The sequence below is a fragment of the Lepeophtheirus salmonis genome, chromosome 13, assembly GCF_016086655.4.
Source record: "Lepeophtheirus salmonis chromosome 13, UVic_Lsal_1.4, whole genome shotgun sequence".
In the NCBI taxonomy this organism is placed as follows: domain Eukaryota; kingdom Metazoa; phylum Arthropoda; class Copepoda; order Siphonostomatoida; family Caligidae; genus Lepeophtheirus; species Lepeophtheirus salmonis.
Genome location: NC_052143.2, coordinates 44,440,902 through 44,462,735, shown reverse-complemented (window position 1 = coordinate 44,462,735; position 21,834 = coordinate 44,440,902). Strand labels below are relative to the sequence as shown.

General features: G+C 30.8%; 2 protein-coding genes and 1 long non-coding RNA gene across 12 annotated transcripts in view; 1 reads left to right on the top strand and 2 right to left on the bottom strand.

Annotated features, from left to right (window-relative positions):
- The window catches only part of LOC121128443 (NIF3-like protein 1), an 18,771-nt gene extending 12,508 nt beyond the window's left edge, over window positions 1–6,263 (bottom strand). The window contains exon 1 of the mRNA XM_040724024.2: window positions 4,912–6,263. Coding sequence (XP_040579958.1) covers window positions 4,912–4,964 — 53 coding nt within the window. The 5' untranslated portion in view covers window positions 4,965–6,263. The remainder of the gene's footprint in view (window positions 1–4,911) is intronic.
- LOC139906921 (uncharacterized) lies at window positions 1,626–4,810 on the top strand. The gene is made up of 2 exons (XR_011783127.1): window positions 1,626–4,151; window positions 4,222–4,810. It is a non-coding gene; the product is annotated as an uncharacterized lncRNA (long non-coding RNA).
- Drat (Death resistor Adh domain containing target) lies at window positions 5,467–21,834 on the bottom strand. 10 transcript variants are annotated; one of them, XR_011783125.1, is made up of 9 exons: window positions 21,127–21,834; window positions 19,339–19,616; window positions 18,972–19,112; window positions 18,597–18,755; window positions 18,388–18,535; window positions 16,469–16,696; window positions 6,385–6,858; window positions 5,669–5,894; window positions 5,467–5,617 (listed from the first exon to the last, which is right to left on the bottom strand). XR_011783125.1 is itself a non-coding variant. In XM_040722912.2 (7 exons), the coding sequence occupies exons 1-6, from the start codon at window positions 21,172–21,174 to the stop codon at window positions 16,508–16,510; spliced, it is 963 nt and encodes a 320-aa protein (XP_040578846.1). In that variant the 5' UTR covers window positions 21,175–21,834; the 3' UTR covers window positions 5,467–6,858; window positions 16,469–16,507. The 10 variants fall into 10 exon arrangements, 4 of the variants coding, with proteins under 4 accessions (XP_040578846.1, XP_040578845.1, XP_040578844.1 ...); XR_011783126.1 differs by having other exon boundaries at window positions 6,432–6,858; XR_011783121.1 differs by having other exon boundaries at window positions 5,669–6,858.

Here is a 21,834-nt window from a genome sequence, read left to right as displayed (position 1 = left end):
AACACTCCTGATTCTAGGACATGTTTTATACACCTCTAATGAAGATGGACTAATATGGTGCCTGAATATGATTAAAATTACATATTGTGTATGTTAAAATTAGATTTTTGATTAAAAATAGTAGTAAAAATACACAACATTTAACCATCATTTTCAATGATCCCATAAACCAGAGGAATAAGTTTTTAAATTTGGTTTTGAATATGGTTAGACTTAAGTAAAACTGACTTTATTTGTGTACTATTTCTGCACAAAATGTATGTTGAATAAAAAATGGTCTAATATTTTACCACTCTTGCTTTTTTGGGGAAATATTCGGCTTGTAAAGATGATATTCAGTTCTGAAGGTTTTTTTTTTTTTGCAAAATTCAAGGCAAAATGCAACTTTTGACAGCAATTCCATAATAAAGATTACTTCAACTGATACATTAACTTTTATGTTGGCAATTTTTTGTGTTAACTTGCTATATCAATAGAGTACATTGAGACAGTGGTAATTAATTATCTAAATAATAACCTATTTATCGGTATAATTAGAACATAATTTAATTTAACCAAAAATACATATCTATATTAATAAATAATATATACAATGAAGCAAAGTCTATATGAAAGCGTTAGTCGTTTTTAATCTAAGAAGTAACAATGGCGTCATGTTAATGAACGTGTATAGAGGATGCATTGTATATAGTGATCCCATTTGTATACCATACTGTATAAGTATATAATATAATAGGTAGCACTGTATAATATTACTCACTGATGTAGATATATCATAAATAATTATAATTCATATACATTTACAGAGTTGTATAAAATGGTGCCCGGTAATTTTGCCTTTGGGCATTTTGCCTTAAACCCATTTTGCCTAATGGATATTTCGCCTTAAAAAAATATAAATAAGTAAAGTATATACTTTGTTATTGTTTATTTTTGGTTGAAATTGTAGTTCTATTTAAATTCTTTAAATCAAAATAAGCAATATTTAGCATAAAATATTGCATAAATGTTTTTTTTGTTTATCTAATATCTAAGTGTTTATATCGATTCTGTATCTTGTTCTGAACTTGATATTTCCATTTTTAGGCTGAAAAAGGATGAAAAACAACACTCTTCTTTAGACCCTTATAACTTATTCACTCTAGCTTATGAATGCAATACTAATAGGCGTTAAATTCTATATATGTACACAACTCGTTGACGAGTGTCAACTGACCCCCGCACCAACTATCCCCGCTCTCCCTATATAGATACATATTGAAACTAGAATGGGCACTTGATAGAGTGCAAACATCCACCTAAAATCATTTTCATTGCAAATTAATATTCATTATGTTTTATGCTATTAGTCAAATGCTTGCAATGTTAAATATTTTTGACCTTTTGTCTGAGCTTATTATATATAAAAAGTGCCTTTGTTATACTTACCAATACTTCGTTCGCAGAGGTTATGAAGTCCCTTCCGTTTGTTTGATTATAGGTAGGATTATGGAAAAAGTAACAGACCGATTTAAGTAAAACATTGTTGAAAGATTAAATATCCTAACAGTGAGAGGCCATTAAATTTTGAGATGTAAAGGTAGAAGGGAAAAGTCACACAAAACTTTAAAATTGTCCATAACTTTGGAAAAAATTGAGGTACATAACTTAAACTAGTGTCATATTATAGGTATAATAAAGGCACTTATTATAGGTACTAAAAAGGGAGGAAACGGCTAAAATAAACAAATACATTAGTCGTTTTAACAAAAATAGCTTCGTACACTAATTTTTTTTTGAGAAATTAGATAAATAAACTCAATAATGATTTAAAACAAATGTAAAAAATATATTTGATAGAAAAGGACTGAGAAAACAATATTTAAAAAAAATATATTTTATTAAATAATACTAGACATATCCATGGAATTATAGAAACAATGTTTAGTATTTCATGACTTATTTAAATGCAATTTTCCAGCCCTTTTTCGACCTAAGTCTGCGAAAAAAGCTTGAAATGTGATATTTTCTTTGGGAACATAGTTCAAAATGTTCTCAAAATCGTACATTTTATGATTTAAACACTAATTTTCTACTAAATTAATCTATTTTGCATTTTTTGAAAAAAAAAAAACAAACACTTTTTTTATATGTTTCCTTGATCAGAAATACAATCTTTCTTATCAATGTTTTTCTACTTATGACTTACTGAAAATGATCACACTTTTTTCCAACACAATTTCTTATGAATACAGGCAGTAAATTTGTAATTGAGTTCTGCACAATCAGTAATGTTACATAGGAAGTGGTCCATTAAAATCTGAAAACTTTGAATTTTAAACTTCGACCAGATATAATTTATAAATTAAAAATATAATTTGACCAAAATTCACACTATAAATAGATGTATATCTGAGCTCTCTTAGTCATTCTAGGTGGCGGAGAAAGGCCTGGCACCCGCTGAGGATGTAGTCCTCTGTCACGGCGTACCAGTGCTGGGTGACACTGGCTTTGGGGGCCTCAGTATTTGGACTTTGGATGACAGACACTGCAGGCCTTCTCCTCGACATGCACCCAGAGGTTTAGTCGAGGGGGTTGGTATCAGGGCTGTAGGCGGGCAAAAGTGTGAAAAAAAAGATTCCAAAAGCGTCTCGTAACGGAGAACATGGGGTTCTTTCATTGCTGGTATCAAAAGTGGCATTTTCACCCTCACAAGGCTCTTTCCAGTTTCTAGAGAGCTCCAGTTTTATCTGTTTTGTAGCTAATTGTTTATGCTTTAATATATCGAGACATTAATTAATTTCAATCACTCACTCCTCATTAATTATTGAATGAGCAAGTGTTCAGATTTCAACAGCCCACCCGGTTTTATTAGTAATTAATTTCTATAAAGTCATTTGGAAAAACCATATCCTCGGAAAATTAACTATAAATTCATAAAGCAATAATATTAAATAATATTTTCTATTCATGTTATTTTCCCAGTTTTTCTTCTTTTTTTTTTTGTCATTTATATTTGTTTAATTGTTACAAATAATTTAAACCTTATTATTGGTCTCATTTATCAAATTTTTGTCAAAATATCCTATGATTTATTTAGTACGTGTACCTATGTTTGTTATGACGACTAATTTATTTGTTTATTTTCGGTGTTCCCTTCCTTGTTAGTGTATCTCGACCTAAGGCTGGGCTGTTTGGTCAAATAAATTACTGTTTTGAGATTAGAAAAGGGAAACAGTTGGTAGAATTTCCCTTTTTTCATATTTATTCATTCTCTCTCAAATTATTGTTGTGCTAACATCTCCCCAAAGAATCTATTGTTCACAGAGGACCTTTGAGTTTGTATGATAAAATTAGTGAAATGAGGAAGAAAAAAATTCTCCCTACGCCTGGATGGAAATTAATGTAGGCCATGAAATTTGGAGCTACCTACCAAACGATAACAAAATTTTTTATCAAATATGCCGATCTAAGTACTCTTACAAACCCCTCATCCAGAGTCAAATGACACTTAATGTTCTGGTCCCACATCAAGAATATGAATGCGCACAAACAACATTTGACTCATGATGATTCTGATAACTTTAACACCGACCTCTTAAAGATGCTGGTTTCCTGTAATATACCTTTTGTCACCGTGGAGAACCCCATTTTCTCAAAGTTTATGAAGAAATATCCTGATATTATCTTCATACGCAGTAGAACGACTCTACATAGATTAAATGAGGTTGTCAGCAAAGACGTAATCTCCAAAATTAAAGGGAAAATTGGAGATAAGGATATTTTCATAGCTGTTGATGAGACTAAAGACAACCGGGAACGATCAATGACATCTATTTTCAGGGGTCCTTGGATGGACGGTTTTGGGTCGTCCTTATCTAATCAACATGGTAGACATTTGCCGAACATTTACGCGTCGATATCAAGATATAGCCATTCAAAACAAAAAGGAAATAAATTTTTAGATGAAAATTTACTGAAGGATTTGCAAGACCTAGTAAATTCTGAGGAGACAATTTACAGAAACAAATCTTTTGTTAGTTTGTGACTTTGGAGAGGATTTTCAGCATATTGAGAGCCATTCATACAAAAATTAGATCCTGTTTATCAGTAAAAAGTGTCGGAAACAAGCTAATTATAAAATGGAATATTGAAATATTAGATTCGGAAGAGTAAGTATTTATCAAATAACTTTTTTAAGAATAAATTAAATTTATTCCTAAATACACTAATATGGTCAAGAACAACTGTATGAATGGCATCAAAGGAGGTCTTAGCTCAAATGGCGTGCAAATAGTTTGTCTAACATCAGTTTCTTTGGGTTAAGAATTGGATATGCTCCATGGATTCCAACATGTTGAAGTACAATTTATTTAAGATCAGTATAAGTCGTTTTAAATACTGCAAATATTAATTTACTTTTTCTTTTCTTAGCTTAACAAATTACTTAGATGACGAAAAGAGAGGATTCTACTTGGAATTTGAAGGATTTTATATCTACTCAGAATTAGTATACTTTTTTCTGTATAAAAATGTATCATTATTTTTGTATATTTATAATTTACATTTGTCCCTAATAATTTGTTGAATCTATTTGTAATATTTAGTGTTAAAAACTTCAATTTCGAATCATTTGTCCCTAATAATTTGTTGAATCCATTTGTAATATTTAGGATAGTTTGTTATTATTAATTTGTTTCACTTTCTGTGAATGGCTACAATTGAAATATCTAATTAATATTTTTCGTTATAATTAATTGTTTTTTATTTGTGTTTTTTATTTTACACATACTTTTTTAACTTAATAACTCAAATATACGCTATAATACTTTAATTTATCAATTTGCTAGTAATTAATTAAATAAAAAACATTTATTGCTACACTTCATATAAAACATACAATCAGTACGGATACATGTAAAATAACTTTACCTTTTGGTGCCCTCGAAGTCGTTTGCCATATTCGGTATCCTACAGCAGTCCATCCTGAAGGTGTTCTAGGGATGGTGCATTGTTTAGCCAGCCCCCGATATAAGAATTCATTAAAAAAAACTGGAGAGGGTGAAGACAGACTACTTTTTATATTCCCTCTTCTTGTGTAATATGAAATATAGAAGATTCTCATTTTTATACCAGCATCACGTGATATTCTATCCTCCAAAACCGTAACTTTTAATCAATAGTACCATATGTCTCGCTCCCGCTTTTTCCACAAACTCGCTTGATGCCCAGCCCTACTCATACCTTTATATACTGCTCAATTAAAAAATCACGGAACCTCTATGGTACTGTTTTGATTCGATTATTTAAAAAATAAATAATTTTTTAATTGTTTTATGATGTTAAGCCCATATATTTATATGTCATTTTTATACATCTTGCTAATCCCTTCCTTTGACGTTCTTATGTCAATCAATTTGACTCAAACAGTAATATATAATATACCTACGTCTACTAATGGAATATTATTGAACTGCATATAATAGGTAGAGTTTGGTTAGTTTATTTTAAAAAAATTAACATTAAAAATTAGAAAAGGAAAAATGATTGTTGCGTATTCTCTTTCTCATTTTTTGTCCATTATTTAATCGGTCGTCGTGGTTTTAACTTTTCCTCTGAAGTAAGCATACTCCCCTATCTTTGGAGTAAATTGTAGTAAAAATGCATAATTAAATATATATTTAATTACAAAGTTTTCTCTGCACCAATGCTATTTTAAAAGTAGAAAGTTTCTTCTGTATAACAGTAATTCATTTTCTCCTCCAAAAAACATATTAAAAATGATCTTAATTCAGTAGTACCATACGTCTTGCTCCTGTCTTCTCCTCACGTCCTTTTTTTCCTTTAAAAAATTGTCTACACTAATAATATCTCTGTAGATATAAATGTCTTTTTTCTTCTGCTAAGGTATATTGCTAATGATCAAGGTTGATAATTTTGTTAAGGATACAAAAGCGTGCGAGGAGAAGGGAAGAAATACGTATGGTATCATTGTTCATTGATTAAAATATAAACATCTTCCTCTATCAAGAACGTTATCAATTCCCGCCTTTATTATTTAATAATAATATAATATTACTTATCCGATACTGATAATCGATAGAGAACTGAATAAAATGCCTAAAATAACGTCTCCTTCTCTCTGGATTTCTGGAAATGGAGGCCCAGCAATTTGAAAGTACTTACCGGACGAGAAACAGATGGATTGTCAGATTTGATGATATAAATGTGCCTTTAGTCCCCCTTCTAGAATTAAACGCCACTCATTATCCTTATCTCATATCAAGAGCATGGATATTCATCTACAAAATAAAGTTAATGATGAATACCCTCAAAAATCATAATAAAGCAGGCAGTTGATAGTCACATCAGTATTTTAAACAATGATACCATAAGTCGTTATACCCCCTTCTCCTTGCAGGCGTTTTTCTCTACAGGATTATCAACTTTACTAATGATGAAATCCTGTGTGTGTTTTTTTAAGTGGTCCAACATTTTGTGAATGGTAAAATAAAGAATGAATTTTTTTCCTTAGCGGGAGAATTCCGGAGATTCCTAAGGTAAATAGATTCAATTAATTCCAAACCTGATTGAATATTCGTGTGTTCTCATAAAAGAACCCTGATGATTTGTCGCAGAGTTATGATTGTAAGTCCTTGTTGCACTCAGAGTAGAATTGGGGATCGACCGCAGAGTAATTCTAACAAATGTCCTTCTTTATATCATTTTCTTCTTCATTTCTTGTAACAGCTGATTGTAGCTGATCTAATGAAACGTCATGAACATTATTATTCTTTCTCTCCTACAAAACAATCTTCAAATTGTCAGAGTTACAATATTGATTTTCGGGTTATTATTTTATAACATGCTCCTTCTACACTAGAATAGAAATTTATAAAAATATAAATGAAATAAAACGATACACTATGGACATAAATTAATTCAACACTAAAATGTGTAGTATTTCTACTTTATTAGATCATTTTTGCAATATTTACAAAAAATGAACCAGTTAACGAGGGTTATTTTTTGAACAACATTATTCACCATAACTTTTTTGATTTTGCAAGTACGTTAAAAAATATTGGTAGATTTGTGTTCCTCTTTACAATCCCAATAAATTATCCTAACTACTTTTTTGAACAAATAGTAAAAAAACAGTTTTTGTGCAATTTTCTTTGCGAATTTATCATGCATATATGGTGGTATATTATTTTAAGGTTATAATACAATTTTATTAAAATTCATTACAATGCATATTTTACATAGAGACCCTATATTACCCTATCTTTCGCCCACACAGAAGGAGTCTAAATTTTAAGAAGAAGTAAAATAGACCATAGCCAATGTGATTTACCGCTCCTTCCTTGGCCAGAATAACCCTTTGCTAGTATTTTATATAAAGATGGGATGTGTGTAAAGAAAAAACTAAGTAAATGAATTAGAAAAGGAAAAAAACCGGTTAATCGTATGCTATTTTTTCTTCTTTAATGTTCATTATTTAATCATCTCCCTCTAAAAATTGATTACACCCTCAATTGAAAAAAAAAGATAATAATAACAAGAAAGATTTTTTTTTTTACCAAAATGATAAAAATAATAAAATACTTGCTCACAGAACAAATTGTAATAAAACTTGTGACAATTTCTATTAAACACCGTTGAGATATGAGCATCCACATCTCTCTGACGATTCACCAAACTGACAAAATCACTCCATATTTATGTATGGGTTTTTTTACCTGTTGCTTGGCAACAGCCCACTCCATAGGGATCTATTTTTGTTGCCCAAAGCAATTTCATTCGTTTATATGATTAAATAACCAAACAAATCATAATCTATTGTAAATTATTATTATTAGAGCAAGGTTAATAGAAATACAAGTTTAGACCATCATGTAATTGGGCTTGCTATAATTTTGAATCTGATGTATTGTACCCACTGCTGGGCAAGACGGACAGATTTTGACAAACACAAAACCACTCATAGTCTATAACCTCACTATTGCTAGAACTTTCAATTTGATATTATATAGTACCAACTCTTGGGAAAGAAAAACAGATTGTGACAAAACACCAAGCCACTCATCTACTATGACGTCAATATTAAAAGTGTAGTGGAAGTCAAACATCAGTCGTACACGCATTATGATATAACCTTGCATTTCTATTAACCTTGATTAACAGATCATTTTACTAGTATATATTTTGCTTTATACAACAGTATAAAGCAATATCACACTTGAAGTCGCAGTATTGTCACTCTATATCAGCACTGCTGTGATTGGCTGCCGTCCGGCATCGTGTGTCATCCCGGTGTCGTTTGTAAAATGCCCCCACCCATAGTATATATATGGCCGGCAGGATATTACGTTGGACTTATTCGGTAGCAACAGTTATATATCCTTTGGACACAAACCAGTGCAGGAGAGGTGCAAATAGAGGCCACAGGGATTTTGAAGGCTATTACTCCGCCCAGCTTCCTGTTCATTGCCTGTATGACGCATTAAAGATTGATATTGCTCGATCCTCCCAACAATGCACTCCAAGCCAAATCCACATACCTTTACACTGGTCCAAAATGCCTTAGCGTGAGTTGAGAAGCTGAGATGTGATGCTTAGTTTGACTCATTTTAGGAGAAATTCTCTCAAGACTGACAGACCACAGAACCTCTTGCAGCAGCACACCACAGAAACGACCAAGAAATTTGAGCCACTCGAGTGACTATGTGGTGAACACCATAGTTAGTCGCCTTCAAAAGGAAGCGGGAGAGAGGACTGGGTGTAAAAGACTTTATTTTAGTACTCTGGACATTGTAGTGGGGGAAATTAAAGAAAGATTCAGCATAAGAAACAGCCATATGGTGTTGGCCCTGTGCACCTTACATCCAGGGAGTGATGATTTCCTGAGCACAAATAAAGTGAAACCCCTGCTTAACCTAATAGGCACATAGTTGTTACAATTTTAATGACATTGTAAATTTATTTCTTCATATACATATGTCAAGAACAGCTTAGTTTATTAATTCATTAAATGTATTATGTTCATAAGAACCCATATTTCTATTTATTGTATTCATTTTGTGCTCTCTAAACTTTAAGAATTATACTGATTACTTTTTGGACAAAGTTCAAAGTCTGAAAGTGTTCTTTCCTTGTTCGGCTAAAATCTCTGTTTTATTTTTAAGTGGCAATGTACAATTGTTTGTTATGTCAAATATCCTGCACTATTTATAAAAATAAGCGTTATTTTTGAATTGTAGTCACATGTTTTTTTAGTGTAGAATTATGTTCTTTTTTACACGGCTCACATCAACCATATCAAAAACCTATCCTATATTCAAAGTTATCTAAGATATTAGTAAGCTAATGTTGCACATGAAATAGTCTCCAGATCACAAGACATAATATGACACCATTTTCTAAGCACAAGAAGTACTTGTGGCTTATTTGTAAAAAAGCAAAGTTTGAACTGAAGCTGGGTAGCTGGTTTTAGTATTGTATTGGTGCACCCCTGTAATCTCCAGATGCACCCCAAAGCATTATGTTCTTGAACCAGGCTTGTAACTCTAACTATATATCAGAAGAATAACAAGGGGATTTTGTACAAATTTTGAGACTCTTAGATCAATTTTTCAATTAAACTATAAAAACTAGCGTGTACATTCTACAAGTCCCTTCGATTGTACTTTTTTCTTATGTGAACAGAGGATAAATCTTTACGCCTTTGTTTCTAAGTACTCTTTCATGGGTACTAGGAAACCTGTCCTGGAGAAAATTGTCAGTGGAAAATTGCCTGTATTTTGTTCAAACTTGAAGAATAAATAATAACACAATATAAATTCACTTAATATTATTTATGACAAATATCTAAACATATTTGTTTGTTCCATCCTCCAAGAGTGTATCTTCAACTGTGAGTAATATTAGTGCAATTTTTAAATTCAATCCAATCTTCTAAAAAATGAATCGAGAGGATTGGAAGGAGGGAGGGAGGAATGAATATCTTAGGGGCTCGTAAAATATGGTTGAATATCCTCAACCCTCGGGTTGGCCCGGGGATATAGTGGTATATCTAAAAACCAATGCCAATTTAAGCAATACATACAAAGAATCCCTCTAACACAAAAAAATAGTTCCAAGGCCTAGGGTTGTGCGTGGTACTTGGGGGAACCCTTGGATCCTTAAAAAAAACACCGACAAAATATCACATACATCCCAAGAACGCCCTAATACTAAGGGCGGAGAGTATTCAACCATATTTTAAGAGGCCTTAAGCTATTTAGTCCCCCCTCTTCCACCAATAATATTACTCACACTTGAAGTTACTCCCTTGGAAGATGGAACAAACGAATTTGTTTAAATATTTGTCACAAATAATATGAAGTGGATTTATTAAGTGTTATCTTTCATCATAAAGTTTGAACAAAATATGGCCAATTTTCCTACATGGCAATTTTCTCCAGGGCAGTTTTTCGCGCACGCCTAGGACCCCTTTCATATCAAAAATAATAAAAATCGCCTTTCCCTTGTGTTTTTACGCTATTTAACGCTTTTTTCTTATAGATGCTAAGTTACATGCAAGTAACATTATTTGTATTTCAATAGTTGTTTTTCAAAAATTGTTTTTTCTTTAATTTTGGAATTCATAATGTGTTATTATTCATCATGAAGTTAGAACAAAATACAGGCAATTTTCCTAATCCCCAATTTTCCTCCAGAGCAATTTTCCCTGGGCAGTTTTCCACGGACGTCTTCGATGTACTCCCCCCTTCCCCCTGAAGGTCCAGTATCATGAATGATTAAAGGGAAATTAATACGCTGAGCTATAAAGCTTGTAATCTAAAAATAATAAGCGGGACATACTACATTTGGATGAAGTCCCTACAGCGTGTCCGAACCATTGTGTTTAGACTGATCCGTATGTCATTACTATTTTTGTTCCGTACTGGTACAGAAGTACGGGTTTATGCTTTTGATACGGACTTGCCTATCTATGGTATATACATATGGAGTTAGGGAAAAAATGGCAGTAGAAAAAATGGGAAGAAAAAAATTGGTAAAGTAACAAAGTGGGGAAAAAAAATTATTATAAACTAATATAATACTTCAGTCTTGTGCAATCATGTCTGAGGATATTTTGAAGCTGTTGTGTTTGTTTATTTTTCTTTTATCTTAATCTATACTATGTTGGTGCTAAGTATTATATCAATTTAATAAAATTTTGCCATTTTTTCCACTTATTCACGTTTCCTTTTTTTTCCTTGCCACTTTTTCCTAAAATTGTATGCATATATGAGCCTATATATACACTTAGAGATGTAATTGCACGATACATGTTGTAGCCCGCCTTAAAGCTGAATTGGTAGGTTGAAGTGTAATCTTCTAAAAAATCTTAGTGAAATAAAACTGCAGATCTGATAATAAGTTTTTATTTATTTTAGGAATACTCATAGTTTGGAACAAATTTGAAACTATCCAAACAACATTAGTTGCTAGAATTTTGGTTCAAATCGGGTTGCAAAAATTAGGAGTCATGTCTCTATTTGTAAGCTTGATTGAGAATAAAGATTTCAACATTAGTTAATTTCATATGTGACAATATATTAACACATTTGTTTCTGCTTTCAAAAATGTGAAGACGGTTGATATTTTAACGACTCAAAATCTGGTTTAAAAAGTTTTAATAATATGATTCAAATCACTTAAAATTGGGTTAAATATTTCAAAAGTAGTTTATTCTTTAGCATAAATAATAACTTTTTTCAAAAAAATAACAGAGAATAAGATACATTTTTTTTTGGTGCAAATTTAATAATTTTGCTGCTAGTTTTCAGAAGTTAACTTAATTATACCTAACAATTTAAATAAACATGTTATAACGGTTTTCAGCTGTATGTCTAAAGCACCTATTATCTCATGTTTGGGCTTTTGAAACCATGAACTAAATCATAAATTAGGCTTAATTAATGTTATGTGATAATCTTGGGATTCAATTTTAATGAATGGAACATTTCAACTTATATAAAATTATACAATTCATAGAAAAAAATTTATTTACTAAAAAACTTTAGGAATTGATCACATACATTTTAAAACATAAAAATAGGTGAAAGATTTTTACCCACTCTTAATTTTAGAGATAACTTAAAAAGAAATTCTAAATGTTTCCTTGAAAGACACTATTTTTTTTTTCTTGGGTGGAAATGATTTCAATTTTAAGAGTAAACACGGTGAGAATTAGAGTAAAAGAACTTTAAAATCCCGTTTTTAGTGTTCTACATTTAAAAAATAATAGCGTTTTGTTCATTGAAAGTGCGTTACGCTGAACGCTGGTAAATTTGCGTTCCGTCCACAGTCTGACTCAAACCAAAAAATTATTTTTTTGGCTACACATGCATTTTCCATTATGAAAATAAAAAGTATATTTTATCATGATATATGAACAATATTTAAGACGGTTTTTTATATCATCCATTAAAATTTTATTATAAGAAAACAGACTCATATACAGTGTTGAGCTTATTTCGTGGAACACAATTATTTTTTTTCAATTTTTCAGGAGTAAAATTTAAACGAGAGGTTTTGTGCGGACATTTATTCAACGAAGCTATCTGAAAATAATGTTTGGTACAACTTTATTCAATATGTGGACCCTTAGTTCTAATAATTGCCTCAAAACGGGACTTAAATCACTTGCAAATCTTGTCCCTTGACTATGTAGCACTTTAATATCCAAAAATTTGATGTAAGCATTCAGATTGAGCCGTTCCTTCCTCTCCACAAAAATGAAGGGCAGACTTGGCTTGTGCTGGCCACTGGATTTTTTTTTGTTCTGAAGACATGTCTTTGTTGTGATGTAGCGGCTATTTTGCTTATTCACAGTGGTATCAGCAGTGAAAAAAAATTTATTTGAAAAGTTGGCCGAATTATTGATACCCATGAGAAAATTTTGGATCTTCTTTGCTCTTTCCAACAGTTTCAGCTTGTTCTGTTCAGATATAAGATGTCTTGTTGTCCTACCCTGTAATTTTGTACCAATGTCATTCCGGATTGAAAATAATAAAATGTGTACAACTAGATAAGATCAACACTGTGTTACATGGAAGTGCAGGATCCACCACGATTACAGTTGCTTTATCGCCGTAAGACTGGTCCTAATTAGTAGAAAGATGCTCTACACCCCTTCGGTAAAAGACATAAAATTATTTTCTTTGTAATGTTCTACGAACATCACCAACAGACGGAAGTAACGGACCGGAGTAAAGCCAATAAGAAGACCTTTGGATTGGGGGTACAATCATACACTAAAACATATATTCTATAAGGGATTAGATTTAAAAGGATGTACATGCATATAACTATTAAAATATATCAACTCGTAAAACAAAAGGTACATTACTATCTATTTAAAACAAATCCCTACGTCATGATCTAAAAGTATAAAAAAGACAATACATAATATTCTTAAAGAATAATAAGATTCGAAATTCCCCTAAAGAAAGATTTTTTTAACAAATATAACAAAGCATCTGCTTTTGTATACACTAGGGATGGGATTTTGGTATTTTTTTGGAACCAAATAGAAATGGGTAATTGAGCTTACGACTCTGGTTGAACCATATATTTTTTTTTTTTTTTTTGGCTACGTAGCTTTAATTCCAAAAAAACCTTCATAAGTACCGAATAATGCAAAAATGCAACCAATTTACAGATGAGTGATGAGCGTTCACGGCACAAAAGGGAGAATGCATTAGCCCTTCACTTTTTGAAAAACAATAACAATAAAAAATTTATTAATAAGTAGAGGTGAGCACTTTGTAATGAAAAAGGGCCCCTTAAAAATTAGAAATGGAAAAAAAGTTTTTGCGTATTCTATTTCTTATTTTTTGTTGATTATCTAATAGGTCGTCGGGGTGTAATTATTTCCCTCTGAAAAAAGAATTCTCGCCTATTTTTCATGTAAATTGTTTTAAAACTACATAATAAAATAAATATATATATAAAATAATAATCATTCTATAATAGGCAGCTGATATTAACAAAGATCTCAATTAAGTAGGTCTATATGTTTTGCTCCCGCCTTCTCCTCAAGGGCTCATTTTTTGTTACAAAAATATCAACTCTACTAATTAGTAGAGTCAAGTAATTTATAATGAAAAAAATGGGGCAAGGAGAAGATGGTATATGGACCTACTAATCGAAAAAGAAGCATGAGTTTTTCCTTTTCTAATTTTTAATGGTAGTTTATTAATTACAAATTACTGAACTCGGTTACGTTTACTAAAATCTACCATCACCATTTTCATCATCATCTTTCTAATTATTCTCTTTTTTTTTTCTCTCTCTCTCTTTCTATACCAAGAACTTTTTTCCCTACAGTCAACTAGATATTAATCCTACAACAACTTAATATATTAGAATGCATCATACAATTACTTTACAAAGATTATAATTTATAGATTTGTTTATCTCAATAGGGAAGTATATTGGATGTTTATCGGAAGTGGACTTAGGGATATTATAGAAAAAATCTGCTTGTTATTATGGATATAAATTATAAACGTCTATGGTTTATATTGAAAACATATAAATTAGTATCATTCATTATTAGCTACTTCATTGATTTATACTCATTCCAATTAAAATTAGAAAAATATATATTTATAGTATCTTATTAATTAATTTTCTATGTCTATACTTTTTATGTTAGAGCATATTTAATTTCTAGTTGAGTCTAGAGGAAAAAAGTTCTTGGTACAGAAAGGGAGAGAGAGAGGGAAAAAAAGGAAGAATAATTAGAAAGAGAAAGTGGTGATGGTAGATTTTAGCAAACGTGCCCCTGAACTCTACTAATAAGTAGATTTCAGATTACCAAATATAAGAAAATGTCCATCACGTTTAGGTCATATTTTATACAACTAGTGATTTCCTTCGCTGAGCTTTTAACACATATGATGACATCAAAAAAACTATGAGATCTTTTGCATAATAATTAGTGATGGGACGATTAATCGGAATCGGAGAATCGGGGATTTTTGTGAAATCGGCATAGGGAAGATAATGTTTATTCTCCTATTCCAATTCTTATTTATTACAGGATCTAGGAAAGCTCGCCTTTGCAAATTTGCCTCGAGAAAGTTTGCCGTTGGATTACTAGCCCTGGAAAAAACTCACCGGGCAGAAGAATCGCCTACTTTTATTTATTGTCAATATTATTTACATTGAATAAAGGAAGGCGATTTAATTTATTAATGATAATTCTTAGAAATTTACAGCAAAATTGTATTTTTCAAGAACTATATAAAATATTAAAGAATCGGTAAAGGGAATTTTACTAGAAATATCTCCGAATCGGCTTCGGGATTTCCTTTTAGAATCGCCCTATAACTAATAATAGTATGTTCTCATACAATAAGGGATAGACTCAAAATTACCCGTCATTTGTTATATATATTAAGATGCAGGACAAATATCCTGGCAAAAACGGGTATCCCACAATAAATAAGGTTTGTAAATTTTAATATGGCCTCCCCTCTGAAATTATTTAGAATTTAAAAATCTTTGGACAAAATCCATTTATTCAAGCTAATGTAAAAAATGTACCAACATAAATCATCAAAAGCAAAGTAAATATTAAATCAAATTATTTTATGATAAAATTGAATGTAATTCAGGACATAGTACATAAATTAATAGGATTAGGATCATACTTAGTAGATACACAATAGAACAAAGGAATCTGCCTAAAAAATAATTAGTTAACAACTTTGCAAAATATTTTTAAGAATAGTGGATTAAATAACGTCAAATAAGAGTCAATTACTTTAATATTTGAGATTTGGACATTTAACAATTTTCAATGAATTGGGATCATTTCAGTTTGTAAATGGTTCTAAGTATTAAAATATAGCACTTATTAACTTGGATTTCTTACAAAAAATAAAGTGAAGTAAACAAGTTCAGTAGTTGCAAAATTTGGTTATTCGGAAGGAATTAGTTAAACAATAGTTAGGAGAGGGGACGTAAATTTACAAAATATATTATGTACACATGTTATAAGTTATAACTATATCATGATTCTGATTAACTTGTATTTTTGTTTCGATTTATTAATTATATTACTAACAGGAATACCTTGATATGATATCAAAAGTACCGCTACAAAAATTTATACAAAGCATAAAAGATAAACATTCAAACAAAGCATGTTAATAATAATTTACAAAAACAAGGAAATAATTTATAAAAGCACATATATATGTATATTTTAACTTATGTTCAATTATCTTATCCTATAGCTTATCAGTCAAATGATGGTAAGGATTAATTTCTATTTCAGTCATTTATTATGTAGGTATATTAATAAATAAATAAACAAATATTGAGTTGATATAGTATGTAAAAGGACAATAAAATTTTTGATTCATTTAAGATCCAAAGGGAATTTTATCCATGAACTGAATTTTATCACAAAGTCAATGCTCACTTTTTAGAGGAACACTGGAGTAAACACGAGGATTCCAAACTAAATAACTCTTGACGACTCCAATTTCATATTTGAAACAAGGTCACAAATTCTTTCGGACTGCAAATATACATTTTCTGGGTCCATTTCATTTTCTGTTTGATTGCAATAAACGATCTTTCTAGACTCTTTGAATATCTTCTTTTGAGCGAAAGCACTTAATGAGGAACCAACAATAATATCGCCATCCTTAAAAAAAAATTATATTATATTAATTATTATAAAATAATAATCGGCAATAAAGGATTGCAATAAGTAAGGCTGTAATCACAAGGGTAATATTTTTCAACCCTATTAATGGTCATTTAAACAAGGCCTCAGAAATAGAAAAACCGTAATTACGTCACTGAAAAGCCATTATTAAAGCCTCTTTACGATATATAGGAAAAGGGCGGTCCCAGAAGTACCCTGCATGAGTAAGGTATGGTGGTAATTGATTATAAAAATATTGTATAACAAGTTTGTATAACAAGTTTGTATATAATTGTATATTGTATATAATATGGTACGTTCGAAGGTGCCACTTTTTTTAGTATTTGTATGCCACCCATCAATAGTGAGCGTTTGTGAATTCGTGAAATTACAGAAAATTGGTCATCCTTATGTAATACAATACTTTTATTTGAAAGGCATCATCCCAACCAATATAAAATCTAAACTAGATTTTACTCTGGATGAGTCTACTCCTTCGTTTAAAAAAATTAAAATTTCTGCCAGGTTTCTCCTGCCAGTTTAAATGAGGTCATACGAACTGCCAAGAGGATTATCGTAGAGATCCGCCAAATGAGGTGACGATTCTTTAAATTGTGAAGAAATCCTACAAAGCGACACTGGTGGATCGTTGACTGAAATTGACATTCCAAAAAGTGCAGTACATCGCATTTATATGCAAATTAGGATATTAGAAAGCTGTGGGTAAGATGGGTGTCACGTTTTCTCAAACTCGACCAAAAAAAGTGTCGTCAATAATTTGCAATCTTGTATTTGGCGAAGTTTCAGTGCAAAAAAGAATCAAGTCAAAAATGGCGGGGAAATTTTTCAAAAATCCCATTTTTTTTTTAAAAGTGCATCGATCTGAAATGGGATCATGTTTTATGTATCTTCCCCCCCCCCTCAATTTCTTTTTCTTGAGTCGGATACTTCTGACACCAACCTAGTATAACGTATTTATTTAACATAATTAGGATTGTAAATCCTAAGCATTTTTTAGCGTAGGAGTTTCATTGTTGTTGGCAACCTGATCAGTGTATTATATTTTCTTTAGATGTTATCATTAATCTTTCCTTCTTGAGTAGATTACATTTATGGGTCTTACATTTATGACAGACAGACTTGACAGAGGGGGTACTAATGAAAAAAAAAATTTTTAGGATAGGGGGGCGGAAGGTATGGGATATTTGGGAGTCCAAAATATTGAAAACTGATCACTGGTGAAGGCCTAAAAATTTAGGACGTCCAAGCGGTGTGGAGATCAATTCTGTACAAACCCAGACGGGGGGGGGTTAAAAATGGTACTTTTTCCGGATGTCATAGATGTTTGACCCCCAAAAGTATAAAATTTGTGTATTTATGAATTGCAAAGAGCAACAACGAACATAAGTTAACCTTGCAAGACTCAAAGTCAAATTGAGGATCGACAACGGGATAACTCCTGTATACGCTTTGCTTGATATGGAGTGGGACTTGTGTTTATTTCATTTGTTGCTAATTTGCAGCTAATTTAACGATACGACATAACAGCTAAGCTGCTCTCCTCAAAAACCTTCTTCAAATTGCAGGATTACTATGTTAATTTTAGTTTTGTTTTTTTAATACCGAAAATACTTACGAATTACAACACTATATATAAATATGTAGTATACTAATTTTTATTTACTTACAGTCTTGCAAACCTTGAACAATCTATTTAGATGTCTGATGTTTGTTTGACAATTTACTACAACATCAGCTGGACCCTTCACTGCTTCATGAGTTCGATCGATTAGAATCTCTTCGTAGGCATCATCATTCCATTGAATAACTTGCACACTAGAAGAATGTATTAATATGTATGCACACGTAGGTATACTAATGATATAAATGGGTTTACTCTGGAAAATCTGTCTTAATCATTGACAAATCATTATCTCTGGAGGTAGCTACTATAATATTTTCTCTGTGAGGCTTACACTCTTGCATTTCATATGCTCTAAGCAATTTTAAAATCCACCAGACGTAGTTGTGATCTCCAAGGATGAATATTTTGGAACTAAAAAAATATATGAATTAAAGTAGGGTTTAAGCAATATTTTTCCATAGAGAAATATGATCAGAAAAAAATTTAATAGATCAATATAATTTATATTTTTAAGAGAAAAACTTACAAATCCATCATTTGCATGATTTGAATAATAATGCGGACCTTGATTCAGGCTTTATTTAGCTAATGTTTTACTTCAATTTTATTAGTATTATTTATAGTTACTTGGAATTATATTTGCTTAAGCTTTCAACAACGTTCATCGAAGAAAAACCATAGCGTGGTAAAAGAGCAACTCTACTATAAGGAGCTTCAGAAAATATAAAAAGTGATTCTAAATCTGTCACGTTTATATATTCCAAACATCTGAAAAAAATATGATAAAACAATTGAATTATAGATTATTGTGAATAATATTTTCATTATCATCAATTATAATTACTTCTTTTGCTATATATAAATAAAGAAAAGACACTTAACTAATTAAGGGCAATCTCATTTTATAGAAATTGGAATCTCTTTATTTTTTCTTACTCCTTCATAATTTATAATTAGATGACAATAAAATAGCAGAACTATTTCAAAAGCATACCTAAGATTTTTAACAGGGTAAACAAAGCAAGAGTCCCCAACATGAACTGAGGAACAATTAGTGTTATTTTCGAGTACAACCCCAGTGACAGACACAATATTCATTAAAAGATGCTCGGATATTTCAATGGTATCCTCTTGTTTTTCCGATATAGAAGGTAAGCGACATCGAGGTGGAGGGGTACTGTTATGATGGTGGTGATGTATTCGAGAATTTAGTGGATTAGAGGAAGGAGTATTTTGGTCCATTTTAGTAGGATCTCTGTAGGTACCCATTATCTGAAAAAATACCAAGGATCAATAAGACAGTTAATCAAATGGATAAATAAATTTAAACAACATTTTTTATCACCTAATATATCTTTGTATTGAGCATATACAGCACTCGACAGCCACGCTAGCTCGGGGCTAGTAAAAACTAGTCGGACAATGTACAGGTTGCCCTGTGCTTGCCGGTTTAGCTACGATATGCCGTACATTAAATACCACATGTATACATGCAATTTTGAGTTCATATCCTAAGTATTACATTTTGTTAAAAGACTCAAACATTGAATAGACATTGAAACCAAATATTATGTATTATTTATAAATACAATATATTTTTAAAAGACAAATTTTGCAGTTTTAGAAAATTCAGATTAATACTTTGATGAAGATGGGGCAACCAGAGCAGATTATTTACTTCGAAATGAAGAACTTAGAGTTGTTAGTTTGACGAAAGACATATAGGATTTGAATAATAATTACAAGTTCAATTTTTAGTTATACTTTTTATAAGTGTATCACAAAAATATATAATACTTTCTTTTTGTACTACCAAAATTTGACTTATTTAAAACAAAAGTACATCTATTATGTACAAGTCTCAAAATGATCCAATATTTTTGGTATTCTGGGATGGTACATTTTTTACATGGATAATATTTTTTTTACTGTTCCTGTTGGATAAATACTAACTTTAACGACGTCGAGCCTTGAGTATGTCTTTTTTTTTTTAATGCAATTTTGTACAAGATTTATAAGTAAATGATACAAATTGCAATCTAAAAATGAGATGAATGATTAATTTTAAATGAATAATTTAGAGTAGATAAAACATGAAGAGATTGCAACAATTCAATATCGATGATCGATATGTTAAAGTCATATTTGACATTTTGATGAACAAAACTACTTAATAAGTAATATGTGGCACATTATAAAATTCAAATGTTCACAGTTATAATACTTGCAAATGCATTCTAAACAAGTCATTCTGATAGATCAAAATAAAAGAACAACACCAATTAATGACTCGTAATTAAAATGACTCGTGATGAACGTAAATACAACGTAATAAGATAAAGAAATTGTAACTTGTACAAAATCACAACTTGCACGCAACATATACTAGTGGACCTCTCATGTTTTCGGGGATAACAACGTTTTAAAAAAATGATCCCATCTTCAAAAGTGTACATATACTTTTTTCAAAGAAGTTTGTGGACATAAAACAGTATACACCTACTTAAATTCAATCTTGTTTTGACAACCACTCTCATAACTAGACAAAGGTTAGATAAAAAAGTGCAATATTCCTTAATAATCCCATTGACATAAATAATTAAACATATTTTAGTGATACCATAATATTTAATGATAAATAAAAATAAAAAAAACATCAACAACCTCAAAATTCTTTATTAAAGATATTAATTACAATTATAGAATAATCTGATAAAAAAAAGTATATAGATCAAAGAGCCAATTAAAAGTTGGTGATGATAAGTAAATAAGTCTGTAATACCTTTATTTTGATTCCTTTTTTTTCATCTTGAACTTTGAGAGCACCCATTTTTTGTTTTTATATATCCTTAATGAATTAGATAATTGGTTTTCTTAGAGTCTTTATCATTCAGTAATGCATTTGTCCATTAAATTATGTTTAAAACTTTCTTTTACCGATATTATATAAATTTAAAGTTTGTTAATAAGAAAGAAAGAGGAAAACAAAGAGAAAGAGAGAGAGAGCTTGAGAGATAGAGCGCCTTCTCTGATCCTCAATAGAAAACTAAACTATAAAGGAGAGTAGGAGAAAAAGTATAAAATATATATATATTCTTTTTTAAACTGATTTTTTTTAAACAAAAATAAATACAAATAAATAGAGTACTAGGAGTGCAGACGGTAGTAGTACTCCTAGTAGTACAGAAGTAAAACTATAGAAAGAGAGAAAAAAGGAGGGCGCGTAACGTTTACTACACTACATACATACTCCATACATAACATGGCCGTATTAAAAATGTATGATTTAAACGTGAATCCACATTTACATATATTGTTTGCTAATTGCTAGGTAGAAATACGCAACCTCCACGGAATTGGAATAGTCGTAAGCCTCATGTTTTATTTTTATCTTCACGAAGTGTATGCGTGGATTGAATATCAACAAAGAATTTTCGCAAACGAAGGTTTTCAGAGGATTTATTTCCTTACTTCCTCCTATGGATGGTGT